This window comes from Papaver somniferum, chromosome 1 (assembly GCF_003573695.1).
Source record: "Papaver somniferum cultivar HN1 chromosome 1, ASM357369v1, whole genome shotgun sequence".
Taxonomy (NCBI): Eukaryota; Viridiplantae; Streptophyta; class Magnoliopsida; order Ranunculales; family Papaveraceae; genus Papaver; species Papaver somniferum.
The window spans coordinates 28,456,965-28,476,170 of record NC_039358.1 but is presented as its reverse complement, the minus strand read 5'-3'; the positions used below and the strand labels follow the sequence as shown (position 1 = coordinate 28,476,170).

General features: G+C 36.0%; 2 protein-coding genes and 1 non-coding gene across 8 annotated transcripts; 1 reads left to right on the top strand and 2 right to left on the bottom strand.

Annotated features, from left to right (window-relative positions):
- The first annotated feature begins 3,502 nt into the window (after positions 1 to 3,502).
- LOC113272211 lies at positions 3,503 to 5,326 on the top strand. The gene is made up of 3 exons (XM_026522107.1): positions 3,503 to 3,675; positions 4,478 to 4,754; positions 4,844 to 5,326. The coding sequence occupies exons 1-3, from the start codon at positions 3,503 to 3,505 to the stop codon at positions 5,324 to 5,326; spliced, it is 933 nt and encodes a 310-aa protein (XP_026377892.1).
- A 2,692-nt stretch (positions 5,327 to 8,018) lies between these two features.
- TRNAC-ACA lies at positions 8,019 to 8,089 on the bottom strand. Its single transcript has one exon. It is a non-coding gene; the product is annotated as a tRNA-Cys (tRNA).
- Positions 8,090 to 10,460: 2,371 nt separating this feature from the next.
- On the bottom strand, positions 10,461 to 14,789 carry LOC113281939. Of its 6 annotated transcripts, none has more exons than XM_026530855.1 (7): positions 14,671 to 14,789; positions 14,191 to 14,226; positions 13,741 to 13,829; positions 11,738 to 11,840; positions 11,135 to 11,198; positions 10,957 to 10,996; positions 10,462 to 10,779 (listed from the first exon to the last, which is right to left on the bottom strand). In XM_026530855.1, the coding sequence occupies exons 3-7, from the start codon at positions 13,797 to 13,799 to the stop codon at positions 10,692 to 10,694; spliced, it is 354 nt and encodes a 117-aa protein (XP_026386640.1). In that variant the 5' UTR covers positions 13,800 to 13,829; positions 14,191 to 14,226; positions 14,671 to 14,789; the 3' UTR covers positions 10,462 to 10,691. The 6 variants fall into 6 exon arrangements, 1 of the variants encoding a protein (XP_026386640.1); XR_003326449.1 differs by lacking the exon at positions 11,738 to 11,840 and adding an exon at positions 12,684 to 12,755 and having other exon boundaries at positions 10,465 to 10,779; XR_003326439.1 differs by adding an exon at positions 12,684 to 12,755 and having other exon boundaries at positions 10,468 to 10,779; positions 11,135 to 11,840.
- Between the last annotated feature and the right edge of the window lie 4,417 nt (positions 14,790 to 19,206).

The window sequence follows — 19,206 nt, the reverse complement described above, 5'->3', positions numbered from 1 at the left end:
ACCCACTGAAACTCACATGTTTGAGTTAGGGTTCGCGATTTTAACCTAAACCCATTGCTATAAATAGATTTAAACACTCATAAAGTAGTTTAAAATCACTTACCTTCTCACAGAAGCCATGGTTGCGAGAGGTTGATTGTCCGAGTTCGCTGCTTCTTCTTCTTCTTGCTCTTGAGCAATCTTAGCAAGTGTTTGTTCCTGTTTTTATTGAGCAATCGATTTTGAGTTCGATTGGGTATTTAGTTTCTTTCGTGGAGGAATTGTTTATGATTCAGGTAGGTTAATCGACGAAGACATTTTTGAATCGACGACTAATCGACGAAGAACGGATGAAGAACGATGAAGAAAAAAAAATTCAAAAATCTAACCCTAAGTCAGTGCCGGTACTGATTTGAGAATGTGGAATATATGAATTTGTTTTTCGATTTTAATGTTTTAGGATAAAGGGTATACTGGTCTTTTCATAATGTTTTTTAATTAACCAAAGGGTATTTTAGTATTTTTATACCCAAAAAACACCCCTTAGCACACACCATGGGTTGGGGGAAGTAATCAATATCCCCCAATTGCTTTTTTTAACCCCTGATTGCTTTTGTCAAAATAAATCTCACTGCTGTCCTATGCGTAAATTTTCATTCACTTTATTCCGCTCGTCCCACATTTTATTTTCTATGCTATCTCACCACTGATTTTCTATGCGGAGTTTTCCAACAACTTAGAATCGGAAAAAAAAAAATCATAACTTCTAAAATATATATTTTAAAATCGATATATATCACAAAGACTCACATAGACGATTTTGAAATATATATTCACTAATTTAAAAAATCACTTTATACCACATTTTGTCTTGATTACCCCTTTCCAAGTGGCCCTTAAGTGTATTATTGCAAAAGGAGAGAAAAAAATGGTTCACTCCCAAAACCAAAAAATCTCCAAATTTCCAAGTCTCCTGAAATATCACCTCTTGATAAGAAATTTCTACCATGCCTATTTTCAAGAAAAAGTCACTCCAAATCTCTGAAAGCAACAAATCAATGACTTTCAATTCTCCTTCGAATAACAAGAGTGTTGTAGTGACTCTTATGAAATCCTAATCCAATAATATGGAGTTTCCGAGAATTTAAATGACTTGAAAAAAGTCTTTAACCAATAACAAGAGACATTAAGAGACTCTACAAAAGTCTCGATGGACTAACAATAAAATTGCAAACTCCCCATAAGTCATTCAAAATCGCATTTGACTAACCCCCTGTAAAACTCCGGTCCTCATTCTTCTTTCGGGTTGAAATTAACCTGAACTCTAACCGATGATCCGGTGGGTTAGAACTCAAGACTCTTGGAGAAATTTTTTGATGGGGGCGTTTTTGAAGGGACATGAGGACCAATGACATGTTGACACATGTCTTTGATATTCTCATAAAATATGCTTCCAAAAAGTAGTGTATTTTTTGGAGAGAAAATTTGGTATCATAATTGATGTTTGTATTTTTGGAAACATAATATAGAGCTAGGGTTTATTTGGAACTGAATCTAGTTCATCATTCTTGGAAAATCTCCCGTTAGAAATATCATCAGACATATTTTCTCGATTATCAGCTGATACCGTTTTGGGAGAAAGTTTTTGATGGGGGGCATTTTTTGAAGGGGGCATGGAGGACAAATGACATGTTGGCACATGTCTCACATATTAATGAGTTATGTTTCCAAAAATATTAAAGAAGTGTATTTTTGGAGTGAAAATTTGTTTTCTTAATTGATGTTGGTATTTTTGGAAACAAAATTCATTAATATGGGAGACATGTGTCAACCTATCATTTGTCCCCATGTCTCCTTCAAAAAACGTCCCCATCAAAAAATTTCTCCCATTTTGGAATGTCAACGAGTATGCAAAACATGGCGAAATCTCCTGCTATCAATTGATAAACCCAACTTTGCTGTGATGCATATGCGACTCGAGAACTATGATTACGATGATAACAATGGCGTTGGTTCAAAGGTATGTCTAGGTCTTATTTTCTTAGTTAAGTCGGTAGAACTAGACGCCACAAGTCCCCCACTTTATTACGGAGAATTTAGTGAGGATAATAATGATCACCCCGGGGAGGGAACACAAAACACTTAAACAGCTGAGTTCAGTATATCTATAAAAAGTTCATGGAATTGGAAAATTAGTCCATTTGCTATCACAAAAAGTGGCTTGGTTCTGCTCATGCTTAATGAATTCGATCCTCGATGTCCACGAAGAGACCATCGTGATGCACAAACAATCTTTTTTTATAACCCGAAAACTGCAAGAATGGAAATACTTGGGATTTGGAGGTTTCTTGAAGTGATTACTCATTCAAACAGTTTTGTTTCATTGAAAGCTTTAGGAGAAACAACTTGTAAGAAAAGAAAGAATCGATCAAGTTTATCAACTAGCGGAAGATCGGCAAGCCTTCCTTCCTAATCCTTGAAAAGCTGTGATATATTAGCTGCTCATATTCATTATTTATCTGCTGCATCTTCTTTTTGATTTGGAATTTTTAATCTGCTGCATCAAATTTTATGAACCTATGCATTTTATACCATGCTACTAATTTGTCCTCTTCTAATGTCTGTTGCTATGCTTCTTGATTATTCACAATATCTTACTTCCATGCTATTTCTTCTTGATCTTTTCTTTTTATTATGCAAAATAAAATTTCATTAAGAAATTAACTTAACTGGTAGTACACCTTATTGCGTTCACTGATTACATGCCTACGCATTCAATGACCGAAACTCTTATGATTTGCAACTCTTATCTCATAATATTTTTTTTCATACCACAATTTAATCGGCAGTACAAACCAAATCAACTCTGTGTGCAGTAATTAAAGTTGGGAACGTTTATATACAGCATATGGTTCACGACTGGCTTGTCACTTGTGAGTTAAGAATCATGATATGGATGTTTCATGCTACATACATGTAATTCATAATTTCATTCATGAGTCTATATGTTTTGCTTTGATATTCTGTTTTCGAATCAGATCACGGTTGATTATAAATATCCTGGCTTCGTTAGGGGCTACCCTGAAAGAATTAGGAGCAATTAAATAAGACAAAATAGGGTGAAAATAGTTTTGTCTACCGATTACTAGTTTGTCTAAGAATGGGATATTGTCGTAATCGGTAGTATACTAACATATCATATCTACCGATTTTTAAAGTAGAAAAAAACAATTTTATCTAGTTTGAAGAAAAAATGAATTTGGGACAACCGTCTATAATCGGTAGAAAGAGAACATCATCTACCTATCGATTATAGTTGCCGACACAACCGTCCAAGGCTTAAGAACACCCAAAACCTAATTTCATTTCATTTTCTTTCTTTTCTTTTCAACTTTTCTTCTTCTCTTCTTCTTCTTCCCTTCCGATTGTGGATAATCAAAACACTATTCCCCCTATTCAAACTTCAATTCATCGTCGTCGTTCATCGCCGAATCAAAAACATCGTCGATTCTTCTATAAAACAATGACTGATTTTAATGAACCCTCGAGAGATCGAGAAAAATTAAAGAACAAAGCGATTGCAACATCCTCGAACGAAGAACACGAACACGAAGAACATGATGAGGATGACACCGCTCGTGTAGGTGGTGGTGGTGATTCTGATAATCAAACTCTCCAGGAAATGGCCCCAATTAGGTAAGTTTCTATCGTTTTATGTGTTTATGTTGCTTCAATTAGACGAATCCATGAAAATTAGTTCTAGGGTTTTCGGTTATTCCCCAGAATCGGTAGTTTCGATCTTCAATTTAACTACCGATTGTGGCCAATTTCTAAGGTTTTCAGTTACTTCGACCAGAATCGGGAGTTAATTTGTATAGATGACTCCCGATTATAGAGAGCTATTTTTCACTGAACCCAAACATGGACTTAATCGGTAGCTAGTTTTTATTTTGACTTCCGATTGTAACCGAGGATTAGAAAATGTAGGGACACACAAATTGTACCCAGAATCGGAAGATACTATATACTTTTTGTCTTCCGATTGTATATAATCGTAGGTTAGATAAAGTCAACACACTACCGATTATGAAGTTATTAAAATTTGAAAATTTTGTGATTTTAGCAAAATCCTTTTCGGGACTACGTTTTAAACGGAAGCCAAAGGCTGTTTTTTTACTTCCGAGTATAGACAATCGGTTGATTTCAAATATTATTTTGTTCCAATTATGTATGTCTCATAAGTATATCAGTTTCTGAACCCAAATTGATCCATAATCGGGAGAAAGAACTAGAATATGACTACCGATTTAGTGTGATCGGAAGACATGTTTTTACCTTTTCTTCCGATTGTGCAGAATCAGAAGTCAATCCTAGTTCTTTATCTCCCGATTGTGTAGTTTATAATGTGATTCTTACGAACCAATTTATTGTGTAGGAACAGGTGAGGTAACAAAGACAAAGATAAAACTGTTTCAGGGCCTCGTCAACCTGGGGGTAGGAAACTAACCGCTAATGCGCGGAGAGAGAGGATCCAAAAAGGAACTCAAGAAGAAATACAATCAAGTGAACTCACTCAAGATGAAGGACAAACAAGTGGTACACAAGGAGAAGGAGGAGTAACAAAGAAGGTAATAGCGAATAAAACATCACACCTTGTACCCATATCTTTGAAGAAGACGGATTTTGAAGAATATATCCCTGGGCTTCCTAGAGATGGTGGAGCATTGTTATTTGGCTATAAAGACTCCTGGGCCAGAGAAATATGGGAAACCAAGGTAATAATCGTATTATTTTTTACAAACGTTTTATCGTTTTATTCGTAAAAATACTCTATTGATTTTGCAATGTGTTGTGTGTTTTATAGTATCATTCCGATGCGATTCGTCTTCTCAAGCCCACTGTCGCACCAGAAAAAGCATTGAAACATTGGCCTTTAGATGGTGAATGTGAGAGGTTCAAGAGAAGGATAGCCAACTCTGGATTAGCTAGTCCTGCCGAGAACTCAATGTTGGACCATGATCGGGTCGCGATATCAGATTTTGTGGAGAGAATGTATCCCGAGACTGACACCTTTCATATGCCATTTGGGGAGATGACCATTACTCTAGATGTTACCAAGAAGATTCTTAATCTCAATGAGGGAGGTGTGGCGGTCAAGTATGAGTACACAAAGCAGTTAAGTTGGGCACAACTTTATGATTTGTGTAACAAGTGTCTTGGTTGGGATAAAGAGACCGCAGACATTGAGTTCAACAGGTGCTTCTCTTACAAAACTAGACAGTTTAACATGAGTCAGTTGATCAAGATGTTCAAAGGCGCTGCCGAGAAAGAAAAGCAAGGACCGTGAAGTGATGCCGAAGTGGATGCTGCTGCCACCGCCTATCTCTTGTTTGTATTGGGATGTGTCATATTCCCCAATACGAGTGGCAACCGAGTAGACGCCAACCTTCTACAACTGTTGGATCCTCTCAATAAGGTCGCGGACTACTCTTGGGGCACGACAACCATTACATTCTTGATGGAAGAGTTGAGAAAAGCGTCGAGGCTTAGGACTAGCCAAATTGCTGGGAACGTGAGTCTATTCCAGGTATTTGCTCAACTTTATTAATCCATTGATCATTATGTGTTTATTTTTTATATTTTAAGAATCAATTTCTAATACTTGGTTTGATATCTATGTAGACATGGATATATGAGCACTACCCCGGTCTGGAATTGGCAGAGTTGAACCCGGCGTGGCAGAGAGGTGTACCAAGAGGAACAAAGTACAAGTTCACAAAGAACCGTACAAGGTCAAAGGACGAGCAGTTGGTTAACTTGAGGGAGAAATTAGACTCACTAAAGGACTCAGATGTAAGCTTTTATCCATACAAGGAAGACAGAGCTAGTGGACTTATAGGTCATCGTTCCGAGTTGTCCCATTATTTTGGACCATTTTGGCACCACACAGGTTATGTGATGTACAATGGATCCATGGTTATGCGACAACATGGTGCTTTCCAAACAGTACCATGGCATTACATGAATGGAAAGTTCAAGTTGGACGTGGAGAAAAACGAGTCTAACCAGGACAACATCAAGGTTGTTTACTCTAGTGATCCATCTGTTAAAGATCACTGGGATGAGAGGCAGTGCCACTTGGTGAACACTGGAGAGCTGCCAACCGAGGTCATGAAAATGCTGCAGGCTATATGGAGTGGTACCGGGAGCATTCACATCTAAAAGTAATCCGTGAACTTAAAGCAAAGTCGACCTCGGCGACTTCCATTTACAGATGTCTCATCCCACAAAAAACCCCAGGCTATGATAAACTGGTGCGTATGTTTATGAATTTTCCCTCTAATATTACGATTCAATTTCTTAGGTGAACTCCATTTGATGTGTTGTCAATTAAAAAAAACAGATGAATAGGTTCAAGTTTTTGTCCAAATGGTGCGCTGATTGCATAACAACTTGACAGCCTGTGCAAATTGAGAAGATTAAAAAACACAGGGAGATGATTGATAATGTTGATAATGAAGAGTATGCAGCTAAGTTTGGGGAGAAAGTGACAAAGAACGCGCCCAAGAAAAAAGCATCAAAGGCGAACAAAAGATCTCAGGCTTCTCAGGCTTCTTCAATCTCTCATGATGAAGGAAATATTGAGGGAGATGAAGGTGATGCGGGTCGTGCGGCTCGTCGGAAGCGTTCTAAAACTCTAGATGACAATACTAAGAATAAAACTAGGAATTAGGGGATAACGTGTTGTTCGATGTTATGGATTACATGTGGTTTAAACAGTTTCTTTTGGATTATGGTGTTTGTTTTAACAGTTTCTTTTGGATTATGGTGTTTTAAATACTTGTTTTGGATTATATGTTCTTAAGTTTATGGGTTATGAATGTATTTTGAGTTATATCTCATAGTTGGGAATAAGATGTATGCACGTAAAGTTCCAGTCCGAAGCTCATCTCAATTGAGTAATTTCCGTTTGTGCATGTCCTTTAGATGCTTTCTTACCTTTCAGAAACATCTCCTTGGTTCCATAGAGCTAAGGACACAGATAGAGATGAAGAAAAAGGAAAAACTGAACTGTTTAATAAATTAAATCCTGTAACAGGATCAAACAGGATCACATAGATAACCATGCATAAGAAATGTGAAGGCCAAGAGCATAAATCTTCCTTCCTTGTGTTTACATGGAATAGTTAAGATAACCGTCTAAACTTGTTTAGTTGAAAATTGGTAGAGGTGTCGCCATTTCCGAATTTGCTTTACAATGAGAAACATAAAAGTGACTCGACTTTCCATAACTATAGCCACGGTCTAGTGAAGTCATTCCCAATCTGCTTAAGTTGGTTGAGTTTGCTAAATCAGTAACTAAAACCAACACCTTCTCATAAACTGGCTGCAAAAAAGGAGTTCATGCCTTGTTGGACAAAAATCTTAACTGATCAAATCAATAAAATAAATTTTACACCAACAAATTAATCAACAGAATTCGAACAGGGTTGGATTCTTCATACTACAATACCTATTGCTATGTTCTTAGCATATAGCCCCCTCCATTACAAAAGATTAATGAATCATAATCACAAAAATCCTATAATTTATTTTCATTTTTTTTCAATGTTATGAATCAAGCTTTGTACAAAGGGTTTATATTAGAATTAAAATGCTTTTAGTATTTCAATTCTTGAATGGTAATTTAATTAGAAAAAGTCTATGGCCAAGGCTTTTTACTTGCATATCATTCTACCTAGTCACAATGGACGAAACGTGAGCAAAAGCTTCTCACTGACTTTAACCTAGAGGTGTTTTTTTATTTTGATCTATATATCATGTGGTATTTATGTCCGCGCTAGCATGTGAATCAATAATTCTAAGGCACGAACGCGTCATTTATTCTCCATTTTTTTTTTCAAAAGTAGAAGAACATGCAACGACTAATGGTTTCATTTACCTTTGTTGGACTGTACTTACTTTCATATTCAAAATGCAGGCATACAACACGAAAAGAAACATCAATATATTTGTACATCACGGTTAAATATTAGAGATGGACCTGACGTGATTTGAACACGTACCTTCTGACATGTAGTCAAACGCGCTACCATTGCGCCACAAATCCATGGTTTAAAATACTCGTCTTAGCATGGGACAGAAACAGGATTTACCTTCGGTGCTAGTCTTTTTCAACAGAAATAACGGGACTTCACGAATGAAAAAACATAATTTATGCAGCAACAATTGTAATGCTTGTATCTTAATCTTAAAATAATGGACAAAAAACTTTATGCAGTGCTTTGACAACAAAAACAATTGCTACACAATGTAAATCTTAGCTAAATCATCGGTATGGTTCCAAGGATGCAATTATAGATATAGTCAGGAAAATGTCCGTGTCCGTATGTACGTAACCTGAAATGGAGCATTTAGTCATCCCTCAGTTGTGACAACTACATCATATCATATACGGTTGTTGTTTTAGAAACAAAGATGGCAGTATTACCAACCTTCGCATGTATATATGCTATGTACTCTTTTCCAAATAACTCAACACCAACCTCTACGTAGGCACATCGACTGTCCATCATACAGATCATTGTTACATCATTATCCCCAAGTAGTCAGCTAAGCATTGAGTTTATTCATTCAGGAATATAAGCCAATTGATGTTACCAAGGTTACTTGACCAAGCATTCCAGTATCCCAAAGATAGTCATGGATGGATCCAGTATTTTTCTAAAGCAGGGTCGACTTAGTCATTCCTAGGATGAAGCAACTTCCTGCACATAACAAGTTCGAGAATGAAGAAAAAGAACAATAAGAAACAGTATCACAAAATACCAAAATTCAAGAAACCAACCCCCAAAACCCCATCAAAAAACTCAGAAAAGTTTATAAAGGAAAGCCAAGGGAGAGCAGATCCAAATTCACCTAGTTTAGAGTATTTAAATCAACTCACTCTGAAGAGTATATTTCTGATGTTTGTGCCATAATCAATGGAGTGTTGCACAATATCTTTCAAGCTCAAACAAAAACCTTACTTCGAGGAGATAAAATGCAAAAGAAAGACATATTTGCAATTCTTACTATATTTCTGACATGACAGATTTCACAAACCTCGCTCAATTTCATAGCCAACTATGGGGTCTAATTAGTAATTACTACATCTTCGGGTGGCTTCATGTTCTAATAATCAGTTATCATTGATTATAAGATCCAAGCCTAAATACCGCCACAAACATTTATAAACTACATATCTAAATTAATCACTGTGACTCGCAACAAACAAATACGAGGAAAAAGAATTTTGAAGTGTGCATAAAATTGATAGTGGAGAAAAACAACATAATAGTACAAATAGAATAAAGGGAAAAATATATACCTTCCTTGCTTGTTTCTCCTTCCCGTGATTATACAAAGCTAGATTCTGCAAAATGAAACAAATAACACATTAGAAAAATAAAATTGATACAAGATGTTCTAATTTTTTTTTTTGTTTGAAGCATACAAAATGTTCTTGTATAAATATAGGGATTCAAATAAAGATACAAGGAGGAAAGAGAGTTATTGAAACAAAATGAGTAGCGGCCAACTTCAAAACATAAACTGACTTCCCATGTAATGTTGTACCTCTGCAAAAGGAAAAAAAATTATTCCGTTCAATAAACCTGCAAATGAAAGCCATGAATATATAAAGATGATATGTCGGTGCAATCATCTGATTAAGAAAAGTGTGCCGGCAGTTCTAGGGATGAGAACATTTGTTATGACATTAGGGTCTTAACCAAACAAAAAACTATAAAAGAAGAGGGGTAATGAAGGTGCAGAAACTCTTTGGTGATTTCCCTGCTAAAAGAAAGAATGTTACCTGTTAACAATCAGTCAACACTGTTTTGTAAATTAATCCCAACTGTAAAAATTGAAGATGGATGATGCATGAAGGTGTGGAGTACAGATCCAATATCTCAAACAAAAATAACCAAATAATTTTCTTAAGCAAACAAATATACAACCTTTAATCAATGATAAAGAGGTTAATAAGTTTAAATCATCTTTCATGTTTCATGTTTGCACCACCTATTTTTTAACGCCTTACACAATATGCTTCCTAACATTCCGAAAGATCGAAACATTTCTTTAGTCTAACTTTGGGACGACAAAAGAAAAAGACTTTAAATAAAACGAACTGTGGAGTAACCTCTGGCATACAATGCTGACCAACATAAAATTGCAATCAGCTTTGATACATACACCGATACGGTGTGTACCGAGAGGGATCTGACGGTCCCTCTTGCAGCGTGCTTAGCATCAGGAGGGTGGTGGGCAGGCGTGGACCCCACCCCCTCTCACACGGTACCCACCGCGGTGGAGAAAACTCGGTTCATCTAACATTTTCGAATTGCAATAGCTTTGAAGCTATCTGTTGCTTCAACTTCAAGAGATAAAAGGTACATAGGCCCCACAGAAGCCATGCATGTAGTCTTGCTCATGCCATTGCAAATTACGATCTAGTATATATATATATATATATATATATATATATATATATATATATATATAATTTCAAACTATTGGGACAACAGGTACATTACACACATCTTAGTAGTTGTAATGTGTTACAAAATTTTAAAAAGAAGGTGGGTCGATAGCTACTCCAAATAAATGGTCATTCAGATCAGCAATGAGATCAAGCAAGTACCAAACAAGAATTTCTCTTAGATTAATCAGAAATACCGGGGGAAACTGAACAACCGGTGAATAGCTGGGTCATTTGTTGTGGCTCTAACATAGACTGCCTGATTCCTTTTCATCCTACATATTGGATGAGACCCATATAAGAATATAAAACACGAAAAGATAACTTGACGTAGTATTATGGTGTATTTGTTTATTTCATATAAAGTAGATAAATTCTTTTATAAGCTCAAGCAATTCCTAGAAATTTACTTTCTTAAATTTCAAGTTTAGTTAGTAAAATATGTCACTTACCTGCCCCTTGAGAAGACCACCCTTAAAAAAAATTCTAAGGCTGTCAATAATATCAAAGAAGGCGTTAGCATGCCAGATATAGCTAAAACCCCAAAAAAAGATTGTAGAAAAAATATAATATCAGCACAGAATATAAGAGTATCATTCAGTGTTGACATATAAAAAAAAAGAACCGTACCAGCATAAACTCGGGACGCATTAATAAAAGCCCCCCCGAACAAACCCACTCTTAAGAAAAACCTCTGCAATCGCAACAATTATGAAAATGAAGCAGAGACAAATGTACTTCGCAATCCCCTCCACACCCACATGTAGCTAGGTCCCACTCGAAGCAAATGGAAGTACAAAAACAAAGATATATTCAAAGCCGAACTGTTCCACTGATGAGAAGAATGAATGATGAAACTGCTAGAACATAAATCTATAAAAGAGCAAGACGATATGGGTCTTTATAATTATAACGGATTCCCCATATCAGGAAGATGAGGAATCGAAACTTTTCTTTTCCCTAATACTCATTTGCCATGTTACCCTAACGGAGCCCATAAAAGACGAACATAGAATTAGTCGATCAAAAAATATGAGTAAATAATATGAAACGCGACACTTCTACGTGCTTTAAGGAAAGTTGGTACACCTACTGAAGATTCTTAATTATTCCATTCATAGGTGATCAAGACGCCTTACCGGGAGAAAAAAAAGTGATCAGAACTATGTAGTTAATTACTATGAGTTTGTGACTCTAATTGTAGTAGAGAGAGATATAGTAGATCCAACGTGCCTGATCTAGCCACTGTGTCGACAGAAGGTAACACAGTAACGGGTAGGGTGAGGAGAGACGAACAAAGCTGACCCCTGTAAGTGGTCTAAACTCGGTCAATTCTCTACAAAATAATACGAAGAAACCACTGAAGTTAGCTTGGTGCAACATATTATTCTCCAAATGTTAACCAACTTCACGAAACAAACACAATTCAGTTTTTATTCACCAAAATTTAAAAATTTGAATGCATTGTTGTCAACTCAGATTTAAGAATCCATACATGCATGAAACTCAAGAACATTCCACCATATTATTTCCTCCTTCCTATTTCTTTGCCGTATTCCATGAAACTGGAGTCTTGCAATTAGCTAACCACTCCACTAAACCAAAAGTGAAGGGAATACCAAAGTAACTTGCCATTGAGATTACACTATTATTATGGCCAATGCTCGGTTTTATATAGCACCTAACATGCAGCTAAATACAAACACAAAGGCTTATGCTCTTCCCGAAAAATAAAGACTAATTATGTTTAGGTATTCTGAAATTATAGTGTAAACCAACCCAAGTTTATTGGAGTCCGTTGGTCAATCATGTGCGAGAATATGATGTATCATAAGGTAGCAGAGATTTTAGAGTATCTAGCTAAAAGGAACATAAGCAATGACTAACATGACGATTAAGACAGAAAAAAGACTCCCATACGGAGCAATGATCAATGTAGAAAATCAGTAATGACTAAATATACAGAGTATTGAGAAAATTTAAAGAATATGCTGGAGGTTGAACCATGAAAAGGACATCAAAATATTATGGGTATTCAGATAAACACATGTTATTGTTTAGCCTGGACTTGCATCTAATTAACTCAGCAAGAAAAAGTAATCAAATATTTTTCACTACACAGTAAGCACAATGTTGTCACTCATTAACCCAAAAGATTAAAAAAAATATATGCAGTCACCTGAAATCTTTCAGCAACTTCAGGATCAGCAGGATATTTGTCATGATTCACTTGCCTTTCCTTCACCAACATCTAAGTAAAAGCCCAAATTATACACCAAACAGGTACACTAAAGATTTGAATTCTTAGATGATAAAAAAACACCAATCAACACGAAAAGAAAAATAAAATATCATAAATCAAAAGAAGAAAGATCAAATATCACAAATCTCCTAAAAAGAACAAAAATTGAAACACATAAGAATCCAAAAATCAAAATTCAATCACATAGTGTAACAGTACAGAACTAATATGGATAAAATTACTACTCAAATTTCAAACCTAAAAATGAATTTCATAGTGAATCTGAGTTTTTATTTATCGACATAAATATAGCAGCAAGTGCCTTCACTTGTTGCCTCGTATCACTTGCCTATAAACAAAATATCATACCATGGCCATGATTTAGGAGCAAGGACGGATCCGTAGAAACAATCTAACACACCCAAATGTTGGCAAAGTAGAGACTTGTAAAACACTTACTGTATAAGGAGTGGATTTTGAGAAAACATGGACTGTGGATATAGACAAAACATGCCAGTAATAACTGAAGAAAGATGGAAAAATGAAAATACCCGAAAACCTGAAATTACAGCCACTACAAAGACAAATAAAGAAACACGTGCAAGGCACATACACTGATAATTATACATCCAAAGAGCAGGCAGAAATGTGAATTTTATAGTCGCGTCCAGAATGAAACATACGAAGCAATGTCTAATCCAATTCATGTGCTTTATGTAAGGAATCTCACTTGAATGAATAATAAAAGTGATGGCATCAAATGGTACACATCAGGTACAAAATATATAACGGAAAGCATCAAATACTACACAAAGAAACCTACAACTCTCTCACATTAATCTACAACGCATAAACCGACTAAGTAAATTAAGTGGAAAATGATGTTAGGATATATAGCTTGGTATGGGAAAAGAACTACAAATGTCTAAGTGAAGAAAGAGACTTATAACTTATCCACTCAATCTTTGATAGGTTTTTGGAGGGATAAATGAACCTGAATATACTGAAAGTTCTCATGTCTCTAAGTCTTCCCTCAAATCTGAAAGCATCCATAAGTCTTTATTTTTGTTTAAAGATCTCTACCTGTGAAGCAGGCAGACAAAATAACTTCCTTAGAAAACAATGAAAATTATACTGCGAAAACGAAATACACTTCTATCAAAACATAAACGCTATGAAAAGGTTTATGATACATCATCAGAAACATCACAATATCCTTCTGAACCATGGAATGATTAAGTGAAATCATCAGCGGAAAACGCAAATGTAAGCATTATGCAAGGTCAACAAATTAAAATTCAACAAAATTTTATAAGAACATGAATCACAAACAGGCAAACTAAAATTCAACAAAACACCAATATGTTAACCCAAACAGATACTACGCTATCCAAACTAAATATATGTAAGGCAAGCAACCAAGGAAAGACTCAAGGATACCAACCAAAATCATCCCATCTTTGAATCAGTCTCTTTTCAACTACAAAATAAAAATAAAAATAAATCATTAACCAATACATTAAAAAGAAAAACAATCAAAACAGAAACCAAAGAAGCAAAGGTCTAGGTTTTGTGTGGAGAGAGGAAAAGGAATCGGGGAGTTAGAAAGAAAATCCGATATTAAAAAAACAAAGAGGTGGAAAGAGAAGATCAGGTTTCAAATCATACAGATGTCCTGAATTTAGGGTTTCTTTCTCCTAGAAGATTAAAAGGATAAATCTATCTTCACTTTCACTAATTATTTCTTCTGAAACTCTTCTCTTGGAAGACTACTATCATTGAAGTAAAATTTAACCTAAACAATATAAATTGGAAGACTGTTATGAAGTAAGAGTTAACCTAAAATTCTTAATACGATGGGAATTTTAGTATCAGACTAAAACCGAAATAAAGTGGGGGAGAATTAGGGTTGAAATCTTAAAACCTGACATCTGTGTTTTTTCGTGCAGTGAATGAGTCGTCATTGAGATTTTGAGCTCGACTTTTGAGAAGAGAGAGCTGGAAAAAAGAGATAGCCTATTCCGACTTTTGATTATGGTAGCCAAGAGATTGGAATTAGCTGGTTCTATAAAAGGCATTCCGCATAACATAGCCTATCATTCCTGGCCGTCGAAGTCAAAACTCCATCCGGATGATTCCAACCGCAAGATCAGGGTCCCCGTTAAATCCTGTCCCTTTAATGACTCTCAAATCTCAGAGTCAAAGACCACCTTTTTTTATTATAGTGATATTTGAGATTTGATATTTCAAATATTATGTAATATAATTATTAGAGTGAATTTTTTTTTTCTTCTTGGAAGCATTGTTGATAGATATAAAACCTCAAACAGTTAGAGCATCTCCAATGCAAGGGGTGGAGGTCATAAAAAACCATGCCACCTAAGATTTAAGACTTTTTTCTACCAAAATTTCATCTCCAATGCAAGGGTTAAGGTCCTTGGGAATTGTGACATAATTATGTGGGGGTGGAAGAAAAAGTCTAACTAGGACCTTCTCCATGACCTTGGGTTGAAAGGTGTTAACTTTATTTGCTTTGTCTATATGTGAATGACCTTCATAGAAAATGTGATATTTAGACCTCCACATAAAATCACCTCCACCCCTAGCATTGGAGATGCTCTTAATGGTTTTGGATCCTAGAAAATAGAAATGAGAAGTTAGGTAGTGGAATCTACAATCCACATAATAAAGTCAACTAAACTCAGGTCAATGCACAATAAAAAGAAATTATATTCCCAAAAATCGATAAAGATCGGCAGTGCTATTTGGCTCCCTAATCTCCGTCTCTCTATTCTCCTCCCTACAATCTAAACTCCACATTAGGGGAATGGTGAACCCCACCTGAACCTGAATGTGAATCTCGATATGGATGTGGGGCTTAGATTGTAAGGAGGTGAATAGGGAGGTGGAGCCAACTAGCATTTCCGAATAAAGATCGTCCCGAAAGGCGTTGGTTGTTTCTATTATTTTCCTTGGTAAAGAAGAAAAAAACTTCAAATAAACCCCCAATTCCTCATAGACACTGCATTAATCCTAGAGGTGGTGGTGATCTACTGTAAGTAAAAAGTTTTAGTGAACATCTAATCCTACTAATAAGGAATCCTTAGGAGGTAAGGTAATTAATTCATCTACAGAATGGTTGTCCAAGTGCAGATGTTGTATACTTGTATTGGAGAAAGTCTGCTGCGCAACATGACAAATCCAGGACATTACTGTCAAGTTTATCTTGGAAAAATGATTTCATAATATTTGGATATCTTGGAAAAGAATTCCTTCAACTAACCTTGAAGGATTATGTCCGACAGTAGTGTGAAGGAGTAGGAATTAGTAAATCGTGAAAGTTCAAACATGAGATATTGGAGAAAACTAGGCGACGTTCTCTCTTAAGCATTTCATTCATTGATCGCCAACTACTTAATTAAACCAAATGTCTCCGGAGTAGCATAAATTGGATACATGATATGATTGCAACGGAGGTAATACTTTATGACTTAATGTTTGGGATCTGATATTTCAACTCTTATGTAATGTAATTACTTAAAAAGAAATTTCTCCTCCTCTTATCATTGAGAGAAGGGGCGCTTCAGGTGTAATCTGAATAGCCAAATGAAAGTTGACTTTTTTTCTTTTTTATATACTAGTGCAATGTTGTATACTTGTATTGGAGCAGGTCTGCTGGGCAACACGAGAAACCCATGATATTACTGTCATGAGAATTTTATAGATGTCATAGCTGCAATCAACGGGGCATGTACAAGTTTATCTTGGAAAAATGATAGATTTCATAGTATTTGAATATCTTACCTGTTAACACTAAATTAAAATAACATAAGCATAGCAACAAACATTGAAGAGGGAACATAAAAATATAAAGATTCATTAGTTCATGAATTTAGTAGCTAAAATCTCCTAGCTAACCTTTCAAATCTTCCGTCATTTGATGAACCTGATCTCTTCTTTCTTTTCTTACATGTTTCTCCTAAAGCTTTCAACGAAACAAAACTGTTTGTATGAGGAATCACTTCCAAAAAATTCCAAATTCCAAGTCTTTTCATAGTTGCAGTTTTCAGGTCATAACAAAAGAGTGTCCGTGCATTACGATAGCTTTTTTGTCCAGAGCGACAAGGATTTTTATACTCGAATAGAACCAACCCACTCTTTGTAAGAGCAAATGCTCTATAACGCCAAAACAATGTAATTTTTAGAGTTATACTGAACTCCTTATTCCAGCTCAATGACTCGGCCATGTTATCGGTAGCTCCAATATTCTTCTCTGAGGACGTCCTCTTAAAAGTCCATATATCTAAACACTCACATGGGTAATTAATTACGCGGGCAATAACATACAGGCGGTCTCCAAATGATTCGAGAATATAATCGAACCGATAGTTATCTGGCGCTGGGAGTGGGAAGACATGGAACATTTCATCTGACCAATGAAGGCCACCACTAAAAAAAATACCAGATGTTGAACGTAACGAGTTGGTGATTACCCCTTTATTTCTCCACCCACCGCCACCACCAAGAGTGCATACTTGTATATCTCCTCTACCAGAAAGTTCCCTATATAAGATTCTAACAACCTTGTACTCGTTGGTTTGAGGAATGTAACCAAAACCGCTATATATTTCACTCACATCACGGTACTCGTTTTTGTCGAATTCTTGAAGATACAAACATTCTCTGGTAATGGGATTACAGATATGGATTGGATCTCCAAGTCCAGGGCCGGTCTTTGTAGGTTCAGATAAACAAATCAAACCATTGCAAGAACTAACCAGAGATTTGGTATCATACGTCCCCCTGGTAAGGAGCTGAGGATGATTGATCAAGCTAAGTGTTTTTTGAATGCCCCCTTGGTAGTGATCAGTATTGTTATCCTTACTAAATTCTCCGTAATAAAGTGGGTGACTTTTAGATCCTTTTTTTACCGACTTAACTAAGAAAATAAGAGCTAGACTTACCTTTGAACCAACACAGTTGTTGGAGCAGCTGTTGTGATCATAATCATAGTGAGTGAGTCGCATATGCATCGCAGCGAAGTTGTGTTTATGAATTGATAGCAGGAGATTTCGCCATGTTTTGCATACTCGTTGATATTCTAAAACATATCTCTACCGGGAGATTATCCATGAATGACCGATGAACCAAGTTCAGTTCAAAATTAACCCTAGCTTTATATATATAGGGTCTCCTTCGCAGAGTCGGCAGTTTCTAAGAAATTACTCAAAATACAAGGTTTTTCCTGCCGCCAGTAGAGCTTGGCTCTAATATACTAAAACTGTAAGGGCACGAATCCTAGTCCTGAGTCTCCTGACCCACCGAATATATAATGTAGAGTCGGGACACGGGCTTGCAAGACAAGGTTTGCTGGAAAATCGGCTTTTATTAAAGTGGCACGAGTCTTGAGTTCAAAGTTCAACCCACCAGACAGGTTTAATTTCTAATCCGCCAAAAGGCAGGCCTAAAGAAAAACAAGGATATGGAGGAATTTGGAAGACTGACAAACTGTGTTTCTTATTTATTCTGGGAGTGTGTTGCTCGTCATAAATATTATCAAAGTACTACTTTGATTAAATTTATGAACTAGCATGTACTAATATCTGATTGCCTATTGGATATTTATGTTTCATGTTTCATCATGAAAGAAAATGTGAAAAGAAAAATGTTGAACCAGAAGTGCAGATTGATCTTTTAAATTTCTGCAAAATTCTCTAACCTAGCAGAAGCAACCCACTTCTTTGAGGATCATCTCTTTATACGAAAAATCCCAGCATACACAGTAGACAAAATTAAAATAAAATAACCATGGCAACAAACATTGGAAAAAGGAAAAAAAAATACCAACATAAATATGTAACGATTCATAAAGTTCAAACTTAATGCAGCAGAATTTCAGTTGCTAATACTAAAGTTTCTCAAGGGATTAGGAATAAGGCTAACCAAACTTCTGCTAGTTGATAAACTTGATCGATTCTTTCTTTTCTTGCAAGTTGTTTCTCCTAAAGCTTTCAATGAAACAAAACTGTTTGAATGAGTAATCACTTCAAGAAACCTCCAAATCCCAAGTATTTCCATTCTTGCAGTTTTCGGGTTATAACAAAAGAGTTTTTGCGCATTTGGATTGATTGCCGGTGTACGTCGGCCATCGGGATATTTATACTTGAGTAGAATCAGACCACTCTTTGTAAGAGCAAATGGTCTATAACACCAAGGGGATGAATTTTTTAGAGTTATACTGCAGTCCTTACACCAGGTCCGTGATCGACCGTGTCATCAAGAGCTGCAATACTCGTCTCTGACGATATCTTCCTTAAAGTCCATATATCCAAACAGTGCTCTGAATAGCTTATAGTCCTGAAGCTACTAACACACAACCAATCTCCAAATGATTCGCGAATACAATCAGTCTCCGTTGGCGCTGGGAGTGGGAAGGACATGGAACGTTTCATCTTTCAAA

Bases quoted from the DNA above. Each gene is read 5' to 3' on its own strand.
- LOC113272211 (XM_026522107.1), top strand. From the start codon at position 3,503: ATGACTGATTTTAATGAACCCTCGAGAGATCGAGAAAAATTAAAGAAC. The intron at 3,676-4,477 runs GTAAGTTTCTAT...ACCTGGGGGTAG, and splicing joins CAGGAAATGGCCCCAATTAG to GAAACTAACCGCTAATGCGC. The intron at 4,755-4,843 runs GTAATAATCGTA...TGTGTTTTATAG, and splicing joins GAGAAATATGGGAAACCAAG to TATCATTCCGATGCGATTCG.
- LOC113281939 (XM_026530855.1), bottom strand. From the start codon at position 13,799: ATGGATGCTTTCAGATTTGAGGGAAGACTTAGAGACATGAGAACTTTC. The intron at 11,199-11,737 runs GCACGTTGGATC...TTGCGATTGCAG, and splicing joins CGACACAGTGGCTAGATCAG to AGGTTTTTCTTAAGAGTGGG. The intron at 10,997-11,134 runs GTACGGTTCTTT...TATTATTGACAG, and splicing joins TGCGTCCCGAGTTTATGCTG to CCTTAGAATTTTTTTTAAGG.